Below are 15,470 nucleotides of genomic sequence, written 5' to 3' on the forward strand. Positions count from 1 at the left end.
CCTTTGAGTAATGCTGAGCAATGTTACATTTATGCCCTGTGAAAGCTCATCATTGACTCCTTTCCTCCGAGCATACAGATGATCTGTGATGGAGGTCATTTCATTTCCAACATTGAGGCTAAATGGCCGGGATCAGTTCATGATTCTAGGATCTTACGAGCATCCTCACTGGCACAGAGGTTTGCACAAGGCGCGAGAATTTTACTTACCTGAAGGAGTGTACTTTTGAAGTAAGGTGTAGCATAGGCAGAATTTTGGTAATGTAATGAGAGATCAGGTGTAGAGGTCATCTTAAGGAATTTAAAGTGCTCGTCATACTTTATTATAGATAGCCATATAAGGCACATATTGCATCCAATTGCCAAGTCTTAACACATGTATATCCATCCAACATTTCTCTTATTCTGCAGGAGAGTTCAATGGTGTCCTGCTTGGGGACAGAGGCTATGCATGCTGGCCGTACCTCCTCAGGCCATATCCTGATCCAGGAACAAGGGCATGCACATGCACATGCACATGCACATGCACATGCACATGCACATGCACATGCACATGCACATGCACATGCACATGCACATGCTAAAACAAGGGCACGGATAGAAATGACCTTTGGCCAAATTAAATACAGGTTCATTGCTTAAACTTCTCAGGCACCATGGCTGACTTCTGACAGAGCCATCTTAAATTAATAGTATACTTCATATTTTATACATTTTGTCTTGTGGACAACTTTTCAGGCTGAAGTCTTTTCTTCGTTGAGTCCCCCAAAAGGAGCATTAAACATCTGCAGCTCATCCAGAACGCTGCTGCTGGAGTTTTAACCCGGACTAAGAGATCTGAACACATCACAGCAGCTTTAAAATCTTTACTCTGGCTTCCAGTCAGTCACAGAATAGATTTTAAAAGCCTGCTGATGGTTTACAATCTGTGACATGTTCCGAGAATATAAAGCCAGCAGAGCTCTTAGATCCAAGGACTCAGGTCAGCTGGTCCAGTCCAGAGTCCAGACTAAACATGGAGAAGCAGCATTTAGCTGTTATGCTGCAAACAAGTGGAACAAACTGCCAGTGGAGATTAAACTTTCACCAAATGGAGACATTTTTAAATCCAGGTTAAAAACATTTCTTCTCTCATGTGTCTATGCATGAAATCTGCACGCTATCTTTTAATTTATCTAGACTGTTGCTTGTTTTTAAATTAATTTAAATGATTTTATTTGTTTCTCTTTAATGCTCGCTAAATGGACAGAGATGATTTATAACTTTCCACACGTTAGGTCATGGCACCCCACTGTGAATATAAATGTAAAAAACACATTTCTAACACGTTGCGTGAACCGTACAATAATGACAAGTTTGAGTTCAAGTTGAGTTGAATTGTTTAATTATTATTACATGTTTCTCAAGCTGTGGAGAGAAAACAGAATTAAATACAGTTCACAAGACCAAATTCTCCTTTATCTGAATTTATACTAACATCCCTCTCCAGTTTCATGATCTCTGGCTTGATCTTTTTTATTTTCAGTTTCTTCCATATCTCTCTTTATTGGACAAACACATTTCTTCAAAGGCTACTTACCACTCTGAAATATTTTCCTGTACTTTACCTTCACCTGCTGCCAGGTACGCTTTTGGCTGTTAAGATTGATCCTGTTGAGATGTAACAGTGAAAAATTAATATGTGGGTCTCACACTCACGATATTATAGTCACAAAGTATGATGATGCGTGTCGATTATTGGGTTATTAATAAACTGAGCAGGGCCAGTATATTTGTGCTGTACATCACATACAGAGACAATTCAGCATGCTTTATGTAAACACATTATAACACAAAGAGGAGAGCATAAATACATGAGGACAGTAAAATAAATGTAACAATTGACAATGGTATGAAACTTTCATAACTTTCATTTAGTCTGTCTGCAGTTGTTTGCCATGACGTTTCTTCGCTTTATTGACCGCAGCTGTATTACCATTTCTAGTGATGACAGTTTTAAAATCCTCATACAGCTCCATAAGCATTATTTGTTCAGCTGCCGAAAAAATAACAGCGCTTTTCGCTCTCATTTTCACACAGATCTCCGTTTTTCCACCATCCACTCGTCTTCTTACGTTGCTCGTGCACTCGCACTAAGCTAGGCTATGTAAGCCTCGCTTGGATTAGCTTCAACGAGATGCAGCTGGAATGGCTTCGGGTGAGGCTTAAAGGCGGGGTAGGGGATCTTTTTCCCGAACATTTTTTTACATACTGCTTGAAATACTCTTCACACCCCCATTGCAACCAATTAATTAAAAGTTTTGACATTAATATGAAAAGTTTTAGTGGCCTCTAGAACGTACAATCTAGGAAAAACAGTATCCAATCATTGTGAACGGACCGTTCACAATGATTGGATTCTGATGCCGTCTATCAAACTACAATCTGCTCCTCCCTCCCCCTCCTTCCCCCGTGCGCGTACCCTGCTCCGTGAACGAATTATCGTCCAGAAGCTTGGCAGGAAGCTCAGAGAGTCTCTATTATGAGGAGAGGGAAAACTGGCGGCTATTTCCGGGTGGTACTGCACTCTAGGGGCGCCAACGAAGCAGTGCAGAGCACGCCGAACTCTATGGTGGTACTATGAAATCCACCTTAGATGCAGCCATTGCTTTGGATAGAATTTTTTATATTTTTTCATTTTAATTTTCCTAAAGGCAGGATAAATTATCCTTTCAAACGGCACTTGGTTTGATTTTTTAGACTCACTAGATTTGTTTAAAATACACATTTATTGTCAGTATTGCATCCCGAGTGACGTCACGCATGTGGCATCACTTTACGGCATGGTCAGTCCTAGCGCTGAGCTAGCAGAGAGGTGTTAGCTCAAATAGTTACAGATTTCAGCACAGCCCTTTTACATACTCTCTTACTAGCCTCTGGTTTAGCTTTGGTTGTTGTTAGCGGCACCAGGTTAGCACTCTGGCACAGTAGACGAATGCCGTAAAGCAGCCGGTCGTAATCAGCCGTGCGTTATTCAGATTCCGTTAGCTAGATGCTAGCGGATACTGACTCGCAAATGCCAGACCTGTAAGAAAACAGAAAGCCATAACTCCCAGGTTATTGTACTTTCGATATAAATCCACATCCCTCTGTCAGAAATCACAGTATTATTTTCAGGTTTCAGCCGCTAGCGGGGACATTTTTTGAGTTATTAGCGCCAGCCCTATGGAAAATGGTCATTCTGCACTCGCTCGCCAGCGCCCCCAGAGAAAATCAACTGAACTGCAGCCAATTTTTTTATAACGGGGCGAATAGGAAGTGGAACGGCTGTCTGTAAAAGGGCTGTGGGAAGCTCAACTAGAGCCAGCTTGGCTAGCACCTAGCATTATTAAACGTATAGTTATCATATACTAAAAACGGCAACGATCGATGCTTGCTGTCAGAACAGCGCTCGTGCACGTTCATGTACTCTAGAGGCGTGCCTTCGGGGGGAAAGTGAAGAAAAGGGTTGGGACTTTTTACCTGTGTATTTTCAAAATGCAGCTTCGCTGGACTCAAAATCCAGGATCTCCTACCCTACCTTTAATTGGGAGATGGCGCTAGTTCAAGCGACGCTTACCGGCTATAGTCTGGCTTACTTTAGCTACTTTCTAGGAATACCCCCAAGGTCATGTGTATGTGTTTGTGTGTGTGAGAGGGAGGGCATGTGCAAGCATGTGTGTTATTTTCTTCCTTTAAGAGTTTACTGCAGTTTTACAAGCTTTTGTGAAGGCAGGAAGTAGCGAAATGAGAAATATGTTACCGTAATTGCGTGGACAAAAACAGCTGTCCCATAGGGTGGACCTCTTTAAACAGAGGTTGCTTGTCAGCGTTATCTGAATAAGTAGGCTTTCAGCTGATAAAACGAAAGAAGAACGCAACTGGAAATGACTTTTTTTGTCATTTGAGACTTCAAGACCACAACTTTCTGCTTGAACGATAAGGAGGATATATTAAATCGTCAAAAGTCTTCAAAGGGCTTTACAAGGTGTCTCTCATTCACCATTCATTCTCATTCATTCTCATGAACACTTCTGCAGCACGTATATCCTCATACATATGTAGAATACAAAGTGCTGTATGAGTGTTATCTGAAAAGGTGAGTGATAGGCACATTGTAAAGCACTTTAAAAATATATAGAAATATGACACCAAATGCAAGATGTTAGGGTAAGGCTTTGATTGAGCCCAAAATAGAAATGGGCACTAAACTGTTTCAGTAAGTACACTTTGTGGTGACAGATATGTTAAAGCCTGACAAACTGCAGCCTTTTACAGTGTGAAGTTTAACACCTGTGAAGTTTCCTTTCCAGCATCCTTTGTGGAGTATTCTTGCCCCATGAAGTGAGGCTCCCGTGCCAGTAGGAGGCCCTGGTGCATCAGCCATCTTCACCTTGCTCTTTGGTTGCTGTTTCACATGGTGTTGTTCTGACTTTTTTTTACACAAGTGCTTCTCTTTGGACTTGGCATTACTGCTTCTGTACAGTTTCGCGAAACCTCACACTAACCCTGCGCGCTGTCAAATATAAATGAGCATTATAGAACACCCATATTTGTCCAGTTCTGATCAGTTTAAAGTCCAACAAAAATGTTAATTATGACAAAAGTAAAAACTCCAAAAAAGGAATAAAAAAGCTTTCCGGTCATGAAACTACTTGCATATCTGGAAAACTGTAAAGAGAAATCAAGAACTCTGAAATAGTGACTTTGCTTCTGCCCTTCTTCTCTCAGTCCAGAGGACTGTGCTGACAATTATTCTAATGCGGCCGTTTTGCATCAAATTTTTTAGGTCTGTCTTGCTAGCCAGTCAGTTTTCAGACATTAGTTTTTCACAGCATGACTCACAGGTGTAATAAATGAACTTCACAAAGTCCAAGTTTCTTTTAGTGCCCCATAAACCTTAGCAATGAACCTGCATGCATAACAATAGGATCTTACCCCTGTTGGATTGTCACATTCATTAATACTCCTGTACCATTCCTGCTGTGACAAAGTCACAGGGCCCCCCACTTTACTGCCGCAAAACTACCTATAAGGTGAGACGTTGCCACGCCTGTCCCTGACAGGGCCAGTCGTGGCAGCCCCTTTGAGCATTTATGCTTGTACCATGCATCTGCGTTGATTTCCGTTACAATCAGCTGCAAACAAAAGCTACATATAACTCTGGTTAGGGTAACTTTAGGAAAGTAAACTTAAAGAAAGTAACTTTTACTGAGACTGCTGCAGCACACAAAAGAGTGATGATTTTAGATGAGACAATGCGTGTTTTTCAGGCTGGTGAGGCTTTTAAAATAAGAAAATACCTGCAGGCTTGAAAATGGTTATTGTGTTCGCATTAGGAGCAAACATGAATCAATCACAGGCTGCTGCTTTTTTTTTTTTTCTTTCTTATTGTTTTGGAGCAGTGTTGCATGTCAGTTGGACAAATCAGCTGTTATGATCTGCACTGGCGGGGCATGCAGTTCCATTTTTAGGAACAGCAGTGGCTAGACTCTTCCTCAATCTGACATTGAAACATAAAATTCAAAACATGCCTGCCCTCGCTTGATGACTTATGATTACAGTCAGTAAACATGGTTGAAGGAAAGCGTTTTAAGCCATAGCCATTATACAGAAGAACAAAAAAAAAAATCATAAAACATTCAACAGCAGCACCTATATCACTGTCATTTAGACAGTGTACATTAACCAAGGAGTTGGCAATGAAACCAAGATAATACCGTAAGTGTGTCTTTACGAGTGACAAATGCGCCTTCAGGGAAACAACTGAGAGATCATGTGAATTTATCATTATCATTTATTTATTTAGTAGATAAAAGTCAAATTTACAACAGTGTGATCAAATTTGCGCAGTAATGTATTTTACATTTTGAACACAAACAACAGCAAACCACTAGAGGGAAGCAAAGACATTGTGAACTGCTTTGAGTAATTTGAAATGCCCAAGAGATGTTCTCATTCATTAACACCTAAAACAACAAATAGTAAGGTGCTTTGATGTAAAAAGTGTAAGGACTCGTGGACTTTAGGCACACGTAATGAGAAAACATAGCTGAAGTTGTGTGAGGTAGCACATGCATACATTCTGGGGGGAATTTACAAACTCGTCCTTCATCGGTTAAATATTACAAGTACTAACATGTTGTGCCTTGCCGTGCCTCTTTTTTTTATGACTTAATGTTGCATCTTGAGTTTAAAAAGTTATCCTATCACTCATTGTAAACTCTCTTGGACAATAGCGAGGGATTTATATTTCCTGTAATACGAGAGACTAATCCCTGTTGTTGGAATGAATTATCATTAAATATAGATCTTCATTATTATAATAAAGGGTTATTAAATAACGTTGGATTAAATCCTTAATTTTTAACCAGTACAAACAATGTGAATGTGTTCTTTACAAGTGAAGACAAGCATGAGCGCCAACCTGAAGCTCCCCTCACGAGCTGCACTGATGTACGTTGTTACTTTCATTCCATTCACCAAAAAAAAAAAACAACAACAAACAAAAACAAGGAGAAAATTCATTCATCGGTTGACCCAGGAACAGTTACAAATTTCTTATGCATAACAAATGCATGAATATTTCTGGACCATTTTAACATGATACATGTGTTAATATATTACAGAACAGTTAACTGGTTTACTTCACATGACAAAAACCCGGAAGTTAACAGGAAAGTTCAGTGCCTTCGGGGAAAAATCCATTTCAGATCCCGGATGAAATCAATAGTATAATACATTAGTGATGATACAGAGTATCACTGGGCAGTTTGTTTTGGTCATAACTTATATTTATACAGTAAAAAAATCCTGTTTCTTGAAAATAATTTACAGTATGTGGGAGTGATTGAAGTCGGCTAAGTTTCTCTAACCGAAAAAGCCGTGAAAAAATACAGCCACACACAGGAGGATGATGGCGTTGACGTTGGCGATATTCTTCCAGAGAGGCTTCTCTGTGGTGTCTGTGAGCAGCATCTTCAACTCTGCCTCCTCCTCTGGACTAAGTTTCGGGGCTTTCGACTGCTCCAGTCCGCAGAAGCACATCACCGCTTTCTTGCAGCAGCCCATTTCCTCCTCAGGTTCTGTTATACAGGCAAAGAAGAACATCTGTTTGTATCTACGTCCATGCATGACAGCATCTATATTTAACGTGTATTATATGCCTGTCTTCTCATTACCGTCTATGTCCATGCTGTCACTGGTAGTATCGACCCAGTCGTCCTGTTCGAGGTCTATCCTCTCCTCTGTACGATTCCTCAGGGACCAGCACAGTCGATACAGCTAGTCAAAACACCACGACACATGGTGTTAAACAAAATATTTACAGCTGTGTGCAAATGTTTGAACACCCCAGCAAATTTACACATTTTGTCGATTTTTAATGTGAAAAAAATAAGTACAGCCTTGGCGGCAGACCTCGAGTCCATGAAATAACTTATTCGGTCTTGTCCATAAATGTTCATCTTTAGAATTTATTAGATTTAAGCTAGCTGCTTTCCTAAAAAATTAATGAAGAAACAAAGTCACTTGTAGTCTTTGCACGCTAGCACTTGTTATAGTCATGTTAAGAGCGCTTGCAAGCTTCCATTCTAACAGGTCAATCTTATCTTGTGCCTGAAGAACACTCCCTGAATGGGGAAACTCCCACTTTCATTGTGCAGAGACCTCTGCTTGCACATGGGCGTGTATATGAAAAACCAATCAGAGGGAGACCTTATGTGATCTTACCACTAAAGTCAACTTCTGAAGTTCATTTCTGTAGAATCAATAGTAATTTTGGAAACAAGCAGAGACCTGTGGATGTGTGAATTTATATTTATATATGATGTATATATTCAATTTATATTTGATGAATAAATGTTTAAATTCAGGAGTAGAGCTCCGCTGTTTGACAAAAGCACGATGGACCAGGTGCTGACAGAGTATGATACTCAATCGTTTCCAATTGTCAGAATTTTAGTGGAACAAAAATAGCAGCATTTTAACATTTGTTAAAAGGTTTTTGATTTGCTGCATGATCTTTGTTTTCTTCATTTCACCCCAGAAATCAACAAAGTGTTGAATGTTCCAAGGGATGCCCAAGCTTTCTCTTTGAACTGAACAAAGTTGGTATGAGAGTGTTTTCTAGTGAGTGATACTGATTTGAGAAGTTGATGATTTATGTAGCCTTATCTCACAGTGGTCACTTACATGCTTCTCTTCGATAGGTTTGGTGACTAGAGAGATTCCAAGTATGAGGATGCAGGAGATGCAGAACAGAATGATGGCAAAGTAGAGGTAGTGCACTCCACAGATAATAGTCGGACAGTCACTTGGATTAGCACAGCTGCCTGTCCCGTAAATAAACTCGGCAATCATCCTGGACAAGCCTATTAACAGGCCAATTATGAGCCCAAAAAAGGCACCCTGAGGAAGGAATGAAACACAAAAGAGAGAAAGAAAGTCAGCAGTCTGAAACACTATTAGAACAACAGCTATATTCAGCACAGTGGGCAAGAAGGTTTTTGGGGCATGTGGTACATATTTAGAGTTAAATCAATACCTGTATTAGTTTTGTTCAGGATAAATGACTAGCTATAGCCAAAATACCTGGTTTATTCCATTTTTTAAAAAGTTGTGTGAATTGTTAGTGTCCTACATTAGAGCTACACATAATATACAGGGCAGCCTGAGTTCCACAGTGACAGCTAACTATACAAAGGGTAGAAGTGATAATACTTGTCTTATTATTTCAAAATCACTTTTAAAAACCACCCAAAGGCGATTGCTGCCATAAATTATCCTCCTTTGCTTGCTAAATAGTTGAGTTTGAAACTGTTCTGACAGCACAAATAAATACAAATAAAAGTCATTTAGCTGGTGTTTTTTTTTTTTTACATTGATATGAATACTATCTGTCATGTGACTGTTTCACAAATTATCAGACTGGATTCATGTCTAAGCCTATTTCTTATAAAAAGCAAGAAACTTTGGAACATTACAAATCCCCACTGACATATTACTGCCCAGTAAATTGAAGAAAAATCCTTTTGTTGCTTGTCAGCACAATTTGTTACCTTCAGACATAGACGAGCTAACAGCTTCCCCATGCTAACCCTTGATAAACCACTGTTGGCTTCAGTTTCATATCTACTACATGTTTATGAGACTAGTACGAATCTCCTTTAACTTAACAAGAAAGAGTCATTTGAAAATTATGGTGAAAAAGAATTGAAGTGGAAACTCACAGGCTCATTGACACGTTTGCAAAAGATGGCAAGCATGTAGACTGCTGCAACAGGAGGAGCGAGGTAGCTGGTAATGGACTGAATGTAGTCAAAGAGCTGACCACTTTGGGCAGACTGCACCACAGGAATCCATGCTATGCTCACACCAATCAGGACCAGGATAAACACTCTATATACAGTTTAACACACACACACACACACACACACACACACACACACAGTAACAGTTGTCGTCAGGAATTTATCAAAATCAAATCAAATCAAATTTATTTATATAGCACATTTCATGTACAAACAGTTCAAAGTGCTTTACATAAAATAAAAGCATTGCAGCAGGGAGTGCAAGAAGCATTAAAAATACATAAAAGAATATAAAGAGAAACAAATAAAATCATTTAAATGATTTTAAAAACAGGCAACAGTCTAGATAAGTTAAAAGATATTTCATGCATAGACACATGAGAAAAGAAATGTCTTTAACCTGGATTTAAAAATGTCTACATTTGGTGAAAGTTTAATCTCCACTGGCAGTTTGTTCCACTTGTTTGCAGCATAACAGCTAAATGCTGCTTCTCCATGTTTAGTCTGGACTTTGGACAGGACCAGCTGACCTGAGTCCTTGGATCTAAGAGCTCTGCTGGGTTTATATTCCCTGAACATATCACAGATGTATTTTGGACCTAAACCGTTCTGGGATTTGTAAACCATCAGCAGGCTTTTAAAATCTATTCTGTGACTGACTGGAAGCCAGTGTAAAGATTTCAAAACTGGTGTGATGTGTTCAGATCTCTTAGTCCGGGTTAAAACTCCAGCAGCAGCATTCTGGATGAGCTGCAGATGTTTAATGCTCTTTTTGGGAAGTCCAGTTAAAAGAGCGTTACAGTAATCGAGTCTACTGGAGATGAATGCATGGATGAGTTTCTCCTGGTCTTTTTGGGAGAGGAAACCTTTAATTCTGTTGATGTTTCTGAGATGGTAAAAAGCTGCCTTGGTGACAGCTTTGATGTGGCTGCTGAAAGTCAGATCTGAGTCTATCAACACTCCGAGGTTACGAACTTGGTCAGTGATTGTAAGGTCCCGAGTCTCAAGATATTTACCAACGCTGACCCTCTTCTCTTTGCTACCAAACAGAATGATCTCAGTTTTGTCTTCATTTAATTGTAGAAAATTCTCTCTCATCCAGGTGTTTACTTCCTCCAGACACTGACACAGTACGTCTGCTGGGCTGCAGTCGTCCGGTGACAGAGACACATAAAGTTGTGTATCGTCTGCATAACTGTGATAATTGATGTTAAAATTCTGCAATATCTGACCCAAAGGGAGCATATACAAGTTAAACAGAAGAGGTCCAAGAATTGACCCCTGGGGGACTCCACAAGTCATGGCCACTCGCTCAGATTCATAGCTGCCAATTGTAACAAGATAACTCCGGCCTTCTAAGTAGGACCTGAACCAGTTAAGGAATTTAAACAATAATCATATTCAAGACAAGCCAAAAATGTGTTTTACCTGCCAGCAATCATGAGTTCCTTCTCTTTGGCGGCGGGACGGACCTTAGTGTAGATATCCATAGTGAAGAGAGTGCTGGCACTGTTGAAGATGGAAGTAAGGGAGCTCATGAGGGAAGCCATCATCACCGACAGCATCAGACCTCGCAGACCTGAAACAGAGTAACAGATTCAAAGCAGGATGAAAGAAATAAGAAAAACTTTAAAGTAGAGGCTAAAATTTCTATACATTTCTGTGGACAAAAGACTAAATCCACCAACCATTGGGCATGAGATCCACCACCAATTTGGGATATGCGATGTTGGAGCATCCCACACTAGCGCCACAGTATTTCTGACATTCATCCGGGTCCACGCAACCCACCACATCTAGGTTAAAGTTTACAAAATTGACAGTGTATTGAGAAACATTTCATATCCACAATTGTATCTGTGGTAAGATGTCTGTAAGCTGCAAAGGTACTTTAAGTCAGTAAGCTTAATTCTGCTTACAGAATTCAAAAGGAACAGACTTGAAAAAACTGCAATATACACACCGGGATAGAGGATCCTGCTGATCATTCCGGGGAAAACCATGAGAAACATGGGCAACAGCTTCAAGTAGCCACATAAGATACAACCCCCTTTAACATGAGAGAGATTCTTGGCTGAGAGGCAACGCTGGACAATCACCTACAGAAAGATTCATGCAGTGATGATAAGTACTAAATAATACTGCTGCTGTATACATTTGCTGAAGTACTAAACTTAAAGTTACTGGTATTGTGGTACTTTAAACTCATGTTTTGCTACAATTGAAAGAAAGAAATGTTGCACTCTTGGAGATGGCCAGTATATTGTATTACTTATTGTATCTTGATTTGGTGCATTATGTGCCTTCAAGAGCAGGTTGTGTTGGAGAAACATTTCTGCACCACAAGAACAAAGCAAAAGCTTGACTGGTTATGACATTACGATGAGGCTCATTGGACGCACTGCACTTTTTTTTGTACACAAAAAACAGCACGGCAGATAGGTTTATCTGAAGTCACAGCACATTTAGTTCACTGCACAATACACACCTTTACCCAAGTTAATAGTGACATAACTTAAACCTAAACCTCACACTATCCTTAAGTTACACTTTCCCTAATTTTGGCCTGAGCCTAACTTAGGATAATAATTTACATGAAGTGGCTCTGTCATGTATTTGTATAATGTGAGCTGTGCATGGTCAGATAGACCAACTTGTCAAAGAGCACATAAAACATCTCTATAGTGAAACATTAGATGTGTAGAGACACATGTCACCTCATCTTGCTAAAATTAGAAGAAAATGCAGATATTTATGAATTGGGCCATAGCCTTTAGTTGAAGGGATAAATTCAGTATCCTGGCAACTAAATGCACAACTCTACAATCATGTCATCACATGACTTTAGCCAAATGTATGGGGAGAATTGTGATACAGATAATGGATTGGGATTCTACTTCAAAAGATTGTCATTTTAAAATTTAGCATCTCAGTCTCAAAAAGTACTTTAAGGCTGAACTAAAATAGATGAATGTCCTCTATCAGTCCGCTTGAGTGAGTTTTGCCAAAACAAGTAAGGTAAAAGGGACTTTTCCATAGGATGTGTGCACTGTGCTTACCTTCCGAGCAGTGTTGGGAGTAACGGCGTTATTTTTCCAGTAACGGAGTAATCTAATTAATTACTTTTCCCATCGTTACAAGTTACAACGCTGTTATCGTTACTGCTACTACAATTTGGTTGTAGGCTTTCGGCTACACATCAGCTGCATGCTGCCTGGAGAGAGCAGGGGTTGGGATGATGACACCGTTGCAAATGTGATGATGATTGGCTGGGTGGGCGGATGACCTGCTCACGCTGTCTCACTGCACGCGCTGACCACTACTACTAAACACACACAAGACAGCGACAATAGCGACGAGCCAGGGAAGTTCAAAGGTAGCGTTCTCTACCTGGAAGTACCGGTACTACTTCTCACTCGTGGAGATAAAAGGCAAGAATGTCAGAAATGGGTCAGAAACAGGTGACCACCATCACCATTTTATATTCAAAATTTATGTTTTTATTTCTATGCATCATATGGCAGGCTGCAATCTATTGAGTTCAAATAAATACCGAATGTTCTAAATTACTGTATATAGTGTTTTTATTCTTCAATCAGTTAATATAAACATATTTGATGTTAAAGATGTTATAGAACATAACAGCGTTATAGAACATAAAAAAATAACGCCACAGTTACTTTGCTGAGTAACTAATTACTTTTACAATGTGGTAACTGAGTTACTAACTCAATTACTTTTTGGGAGCAGTAACTAGTAACTGCAACTAATTACTTTTTAAAACTAACTTGACCAACACTGCTTCCGAGCCTGTTTATGTCTCTATCTTGTGTGATGCCAGAATGGTTGTGTGCTGTGCTACGGAATGCCATCCTTGTGCTCTGCACTGAATTTAAAACTAGTTTAACTACGTGGTGCCTCTCTGTGACACATCAGTGAAGCATCCATTCTGAGAGAATCTGGCAGGTCTCAACAAATCACCCACCACAGACATATTGCCAGACGTTCTGTAGAGTGATTGTTGGTTCTTCTTTTTTTATGTCTAACCCTCTTAGCTTCTGTTTGTCTTCTTCGCCACAGTAACAGTAATGCCAGGGCTTTTCATCATACAGATGCCTCATGCATCCAGATCTAAAGCTGGAACAACTAGCTTCTTCCTGGATTTCTTTTCAGTGGCCTTACATCTGGCACCAAAGTTGGAAGATGTTTGCATTGCACCCTTTTGTCTGCGCTGTTGCTTGCCTACCCCCAGAGGCAAGCACAGCACATATAACATCCTATGTGAAAAGCCCTAAACCAGTATGAATGTGTGTGCAAATGAGTGAAAATCAATTATACAAGTCTGTGTTCATGAGCATGGATTGTTGCTAGGAGATGGTGTCAACTGGCACTTAGTCAGAAGAAGTAAAGTATCCTCACTGTCAGAAGTAGTGGTAACGTAACAGTCGGCTGCCTTACTGACCTGATCAGTGCACCAATACCAGGTAGCCTGAATAGTGAGTCCAAACACCAAGCCAGGCCATGGCAGGTCTCCTGTAATTGGATCCCTGAAAATATGGAAGGAGTCTGCCCGAGGCTCATAGCAGGATGGGTCTATGCCGTCCGTGATATTGGGGACTGACATCATGTAGCGGTCCTGGAAGTTTTCATATCCCCCCACCTCGTTGAAAGCTGAGGATTGGTGCAGATCACATCATCTTAGACTTTTACCCCTCAATAAAACAGCATCATAATTCAAAGTCAAAAGGATTAAAAAAAAAAGAATTACCAAAGCCCATAAGAATGAAGGATCCAACAACCATAATGATGGTCTGCAGGGTGTCTGTGTATATCACTGCAGCCAGTCCACCTGGGATACAACATGTCATTTTATCAATCTGTACAGGTTTCATTCAAAATGATCCACATTATTGTACCTACTACACTGAAAAAAATATTATCATGCTTTTATGTAACTGCTCTTTCACTGCTTGTCTCATAAAACTTAGATTCAGGTGTGTATGTGTTATTTCAAAGCAGCAGAGGGCCATTTAATGCTTATCGATGTCCACGGGTAATTAACCACAATAACACACCACAGATAAACTTGGCAGGAGAGGAAGGGATTGTGTGTGTTTACATCTCTACAGTACATAATGCCTTGAGAAGACTTTACCCCCTCTCATGGTGCCACTGATATTGAAAATACTTCTCTCTGGCTTTAGTTTATGAGGAAAATGTGAATCTGTGGAAAAGGAAGCGGATTCATCCTGTGGACTGACCCGTGACAGTATACAGCGCAGTAATCGATAGTAGCGCAATAACAGCAACGTAGATGTTAAGCCCCAGAGCCTGCTGGATGAAAATGGCACCGGAGAACATGTCTGCCTGAAAATGAAAAAGACGTAATACTTCAGTTAGTTAGCTTTTAGTGTTGAAACAGAAAGACTTTATGCAGCTGTCACAGAAACTTACAGAGATCTTAGTGAAGACATAGAGGATGAGGGAGAGCACAGAGAGGTAGATGCGGATGCGCTGACCTCCAAACCTCTTCTTCAGGTACTCGGGCATGGTGACCACCTACATACGTCCACAAATGAGATTTAACTTTTTCTTTGTTCAAAATGCTCCTATGAATGCACAAATATGTGTGCATTGTTTACCCCAGCTTTGATGTAGATCGGCACAAAGAGCCATCCCAGAATGACGACAACAATAAGCGCCTGAAACACAGAAATAGGAAAAGAAACTAGTTATAAACTGTAAAAAAAATATATATTTTCTTTCCACCCTCTACAAGCACATACTCTCATAGACTATCAACATTCTTTACTAAATGATTCACACATTTTTGACAATGGCATAAACATGGTTACTCACATTCCATTCAAATCCACCTATGGCGATTCCTGAGGCTGCCGCAGTACCTGCGATACCTACAAAGTGGCCACTGCCAATGTTACTGGCAAAGAGGGATGCTCCAATCTGTGGAGACCATATTTAAATATGTAAGTATCACTTTTTTTGGGCTTTTAGTAATTAAGAAAAGCTTCAGGCTGAATAAAAGGAGGAATTATATGGTGAGCTGAAGAGTGCAAATGATTGTGGCTTTATAGGAAGCCATAACCATGAACAAAATCTAGATAATTCGCAAAGCTGATAA

At 40.0% G+C, this 15,470-nt stretch overlaps 1 protein-coding gene across 2 annotated transcripts; it reads right to left on the bottom strand.

The window, feature by feature from the left end:
• Positions 1-6,654: 6,654 nt before the first annotated feature.
• Positions 6,655-14,887, bottom strand: slc5a1 (solute carrier family 5 member 1). 2 transcript variants are annotated; one of them, XM_075455248.1, is made up of 11 exons: positions 14,783-14,887; positions 14,590-14,695; positions 14,097-14,177; positions 13,791-13,999; positions 11,292-11,427; positions 11,017-11,124; positions 10,757-10,907; positions 9,248-9,416; positions 8,211-8,426; positions 7,199-7,301; positions 6,655-7,102 (listed from the first exon to the last, which is right to left on the bottom strand). In XM_075455248.1, exons 1-11 carry the CDS (start codon positions 14,876-14,878, stop codon positions 6,888-6,890), a joined length of 1,590 nt encoding a protein of 529 aa, XP_075311363.1. In that variant the 5' UTR covers positions 14,879-14,887; the 3' UTR covers positions 6,655-6,887. The 2 variants fall into 2 exon arrangements, with proteins under 2 accessions (XP_075311363.1, XP_075311364.1); XM_075455249.1 differs by having other exon boundaries at positions 7,184-7,301.
• Positions 14,888-15,470: the final 583 nt, after the last annotated feature.

The sequence above is a fragment of the Odontesthes bonariensis genome, chromosome 22 (assembly GCF_027942865.1).
Source record: "Odontesthes bonariensis isolate fOdoBon6 chromosome 22, fOdoBon6.hap1, whole genome shotgun sequence".
Taxonomy (NCBI): Eukaryota; Metazoa; Chordata; class Actinopteri; order Atheriniformes; family Atherinopsidae; genus Odontesthes; species Odontesthes bonariensis.